General features: G+C 35.7%; 1 protein-coding gene across 1 annotated transcript; it reads right to left on the bottom strand.

Annotated features, from left to right (window-relative positions):
• Nucleotides 1-7: 7 nt before the first annotated feature.
• LOC120349362 (ubiquinone biosynthesis monooxygenase COQ6, mitochondrial-like) lies at nucleotides 8-5,129 on the bottom strand (the record flags this gene model as incomplete). Its single annotated transcript, XM_039419337.1, has 2 exons — nucleotides 4,988-5,129; nucleotides 8-124 (listed from the first exon to the last, which is right to left on the bottom strand). Coding segments are annotated over exons 1-2 (186 nt in total), but the record flags the coding sequence as incomplete, so codon positions are not given.
• Nucleotides 5,130-5,628: the final 499 nt, after the last annotated feature.

The raw sequence follows: 5,628 nt of genomic DNA, 5'->3' as shown, positions 1-5,628 counted from the left end.
TTTGCGCCAGGCGGGTGTGGTGGTCCAAACCAAGGAGCTCGTGTCGTCGGTCAGAGGCAGAAGGTGCTATTGGTCCGGTCGGCAGGAACCTTTGCCAAGCGGAACTGTTCGATTCTGATTCATCCTATCAAGAACAAAGATTTACATTTCTGCACTAGATTTCAAATTAATTAATTCATTCCACTGCATGGTAATAACAAGGATTTAGTATAAATACCTCTCTATTGCCCGGTTGCAGAGTCATCACATAAAGTTAAAAACAGGCAGTTAACTCATTTACGAAGCCATAAATTCACTTTCTGTTGCACATTGCACAGATGTCAAAGTAAACTATAGCTCCCATAACACTAAAAACGCCCAATTAGACACATGATTTCGTTGCACAGTCGTCAGAAAGAGCTTATTTGTGTCTCCAATAGCTAAAAACTGTCAATTAAGTTGTGGGCACGAAGTCGTGCTGTTAAATCCAATATCTACTCCCGCCAAATGCATTTTAGAGGTTGTGATAGCTTTTTTTGAAAGATGTTCAGGAAAAACCATTTGTATATAAGTAAATTAATTTTTCTCTCCCAATGTTTTTTCAAGTTGTTTATAACCTCCAAATCGCTAAATATGGTGAGAAATCTCGCCAAAAGCCAAGATTTGCCATATGATTTATCAATTTTATGTGAGGTCTTTTAGGTCTGTTCACATTGATGTCGATTGGAACTTTCACCGATGCCAAGACATTGGTTGGATAGAAGCATGTAGCCTACGGAAATGTACGGAAAAAAGTGAATATAGCTGCAGTGTGATTTATGTGTGATGTTAATTCGAGATATAGCTGAATGGGCTTCGGGAAACGACTGTGCAACGACCAACCATCTATGTCAGTGATTTCTAACTATGGGCCCGTTCTTGTACTGAGTGTGGTAAATTGTCCGATTCACAATTTACCAAGTAAAAAGTTCTGCGTTCCATGAGAGGAATTTTGACAGATTCTACTCCAGAAACCTGTTCCAGTTCCAAATCCTGCCCCACAGTCGAAGTGTGGTAAATTGTCCGACCTGGTACAGTTCCAACTATCTGAGCTCTCATTGGTTGATTATTGTAGTCTGCTTGCTTCTCTGCGCATGCGCTGATAGTTTGTTTACCATAGCATAGCATACATAACATAGATAATACATAGCATACATAGCAATACATAACCAACAATATGATGTTTGATAACCATTCATGAATTTTGATAGAAAATTTGAGAGTGATGGAATAAAATAAATTTACACTTTTCTAGACGGTAGGTTTGTAAAACAGCCTTTCTTCATTCACGCAGCTAGTAAACGACACATTTTAGTGTAAATCAACTTTATTATGTACGCGCCAAAAGCTTGAACCAGTGATTTTGAAATGGCGTTCCATGGGAACATTTTGCACTAGTCACGTGATGGAAGAATTTATGATTGGAACTGGAACAATTTACTTTACACAGAACGTACACATTGTCTCACATAGCTATGTTTGATTTTATGTAACGACTCTGTAACCGGGCATTAGGCTGGCCACCAACGGTACAACATGTATCTACATGCATGCGTTTTGTCATCAGCAAGAGGCTTCTAAAATAAAATACACTACCAATAACAATAAATTAACCACTGGAAAAATACAAATTATAATGATAGAAAAATAATTTAAAATATTAGTTATTGATTCTTGTTAAAAAATATGGTGTGGCGCACTCACACAACTTTCCTTGCCGTTATGAAAATTGATCACCTGAAGCTAGTGTTCCCGCGCATCTCAAGACTACTATTTAAAGATTTGAGCCAGCTGGTGACAGGGCAATAACGCTGGAGACACACATGAGGTCTGCTATCTCTTTATAGTGAATGATTTAATAGAATCAACAATAATTTGCAATTGAATAATCACATTTTCTCGAATTTAAAGCTTTTTTCAATTTTAGGTGAAAATGTTACTGAACATTGATTGTAGAGATTTTCATGCTCAATCTACTCCACTGATTTTTTTGTTCAATTGTATCTGAAGCCTGATAATGGGAATCTATCTGCATGATGAGCGGAGCTCCTAAAATTTTACAGATATGGGACTTGTGGCAATTGATAGACCTTATCGATGAACTATTTTAGGTGTGAATTTGATCAAAAATCGTTGGAGCCGTTTCCGAGAAAATCACGAAAAACCCTGTTTTTGACAACATTTTCGCCATTTTAGCCGCCATCTTCAATTGCATTTGATCGAAATTGTTCGTGTCGGATGACAAAGAGAGATTCAAAGATTTCAAAAAACTTTACACTGAAGCGATTGCTAGGGCAAAGTTGTCACTCAACGACAAGCTGTTGACAGAATCTAACAATTAATGTAAAACAGCATGGAAAATCATCAACAATGAATCTAAACACAAGAATAAGTCATCAACTACAATCAACATTCCTCCTGAGAAACTGAATGATTTTTTTCTTAGTGCAGGAGTTCATGCTCAGGATATGTCTATCTCTACATCAGTTACAATGGAAGATATGCTGGAAAAATGTAATCTCATCAATTTAAAAAATGTGGCTGCACCAAGATTTGCATGGAAAGAGGTGACATTGAAACGGTGAAGTCCATAGTGGGAAATCTCAGTTCCTCAAGAAGTGAGGATAACTTTGGTCTTTCAAATTATACGGTGAAGAACATTATCGATTCGATTCTCCGTCCACTGACATGTGTAATTAATTTGATTATGATACTTGGAGCTTTTCCTGAATGCTTGAAAATGTCGATAATAAATCCAATCTATAAAAAAGGTGAAAAGGAACTGCCAGAAAGCTACAGACCAATAGCAATAGTCTCGATCGTGGGTAAAATCATTGAGGCATGTCTACTGAAACAGCTGTATGAGTACTTTGTAGAAAATAATTTGCTCAACCCCAATCAATTGGATTTAGACCAAATCATTCAACAACTATGGCGATTGAAAAGGTTGTCAACTACATTCTTGAGAGCTTTGAAAGCCAATGTATGGTTGCTGGTGATCTACTGGACCTGAGTCGTGCGTTGTTGACTCCATGTCACATTCAATATGTTTGAAAAGTTGAGATACTATGGTATTGAAGGTAGCGAGCTGACTCTGATTCAAAGCTTCTTGAGCAATAGACAACAGGGGTAAAAGTAAATAATAAACTATCTAGCCCAAAAGCCGTGAAAACAGGCGTCCCTCAAGGGTCTGTTTGGGGCCGTTTTTATTTCTAGTGTTCGTAAATGATTTCAGTTGTAATATACCATGCTTTTCAATATTGTATGCCGACGACATACAATTCTCAATTCTGGTGCGAATGCGGAAAATCTTATTCATGACCTTGACGTTTCAACAAAAAACCTCAAAAATATGGTACAATGCCAACAGCCTCCGTCTTAATGAGACCAAAACTGAGAGGATATTATTTTCCTTGAAGAGCAGAATAGATCCTAGCCTAAAAACTACACGAACCGGTCAAATTGCTGGGCTTAATGCTGGACAGTAAGCTATGCTGGGAAGACCATATCGAGTTTCTTTGTAAAAAACTATCAAGAGTCACCTTTCTTCTACGTAAACTTAAACTATCAGTCAGCCCTGGAGTTTTGATGATGGCATACTACGGTCTCTTCCATTCACATTTAAATTATGGTCTCCGTTTATGGGGCAACTGCTCTTCTGCCAGCAGAGTGTTTCTATGGCAGAAAAAAGCCATAAGATGCATTGCAGGACTCAAATTCAACGAGTCATGTAGAGATGCTTTCAAGAAACTTAGCGTCCCAACCCTTGCTAGTATGTATATTTTTGTAAATCTAATTTACATGAAGGAAAATGAAGATAACTTTATGAAACAGCAAGAAAACATGATCACAACACAGAAATAAATTTGACTTGATAAAACCTTCTATAAGGCTGCACAAGACTTATAAAAGCCATAAATACCAGCAGGTTATTCTTTTCAATAAACTTCCCTTAACTTTAGAAGTCTTCCAAGCAGCAAATTCAAGAGAATAGTAAAAGACTGCTGAGACGTAACGCATTCTATACAATAGAGGAATATCTCGATAGTCAAATATTGCAATGTTAAATTTACACATGTTAACTTTAAAATGAGAATGAACTACTCACCTGTTTTGCCGCTTGTACGGAATAACTTATTGTCGCGACTAATTTAAGACATTTTCTCATGGCATGACTGTCTTATAGCCTATTTATTTTTTATTTGTAGTTTTTAACTGACACGATCCATATAATTATGTTATATTTGTGATCAATAAACAATCTATTCTATTCTTATAGTGAAAGGACTTAAGTTCCAAATTTCAAGTCATTCCGTTAATTGGGAGAGGAGATATCGTGTACACAGAGCACATACACTCATACACACACAACAGACAAATACCCAAAACCAGTTTTTGGACTCAGGGGACCTTGAAACGTATAGAAATTTAGAAATTGGGGTACCTTAATTTTTTTTCGGAAGCAATACTTTCCTTACCTATGGTAATAGGGCAAGGAAAGTAAAAAAAAATAATTCTAGAGTTGAGACATGTTATGCTCATTATTCTAATAATGATTATTTTATATAAAACTAGCCCGTGCTCCGCAAGACTCGACAAACTGAAAACTTGACTTACTGAAATTTAAAATGAGCCTTTAAATAACCATCCTCAGTAAATTAAGGATCTATATATGAAAAATTTCAAATTAATCAGTCTAGTAGTTCACGTGATGATGCGTCATTCGTGAACTTCCTATCCAATTCTTTGATGAGCCAATTCTTTCCTTTATTGCATTATAGAACAGATAACCATTAGAATAAAACTATCAATCGAAAATCAATAAATTAATGCAGGCTATTTAGAATGGTTCAACAGGACCAGTAAATGACATTATTTTACCAGTTCACAAAGAGTAATGCTTCTCAATTTCTTGAAAACTCAATTTAATTAGCTTGAATAGCGATTTATTGAAATTTCATGAGATTACCTTCTTCAGTTTCAATGTGGCAACAACGGCAGATTGATTATACTTCCATGAAAGATACTGGACACCCATTGCTTCTCTAACTTTCGAGTTGAAACCATCAGTACCGAGCTGAAAATATTAAAAGTCTGTTATTTGAAGAATAAGTTACAATCGCAAGCAAATGTGTAATCGATTCTCTCCTATTCTATTTGATGATTTGATATTGTAAGTATTTGTAAGTTTATCATATTGATGAAAAATTGAGCTCAAACTATCCATCAAGTTGGTAATACGTAACTTAGAAACGAATATACTCATAAGATTCAAGAATCCGGCTATTTATGAGAAAATTGGCCCGAACTTAATATGAATACACACAAACAATTAGGGGCTGAAAAAAACGAGATAGATTGATAGTCTGACGTACCTGTATGAATAATAAATAGAAGAAGTTTCAATTCTTGAAAATATATTTTCATTCATTTCTATAGGGTCAATTGATAGTCTTATTACATAGAATTACTAGTACCTCTTCATATTCACCAAACACGATCGGTTCCAAAAATAAATCTTGAAATCAATCGCATTATTATAGTTCAACAAGGAAAACCATTCAACATTCTTCAGCAATTTTTACATGATGGAAATGCCATTATAAGGCA

The sequence above is a fragment of the Nilaparvata lugens genome, unplaced genomic scaffold (genome assembly GCF_014356525.2).
Source record: "Nilaparvata lugens isolate BPH unplaced genomic scaffold, ASM1435652v1 scaffold9613, whole genome shotgun sequence".
NCBI classification, from domain to species: Eukaryota; Metazoa; Arthropoda; class Insecta; order Hemiptera; family Delphacidae; genus Nilaparvata; species Nilaparvata lugens.
Note: the sequence above shows the minus strand (reverse complement) of the source record. Positions and strands in the feature narration are given on the sequence as shown.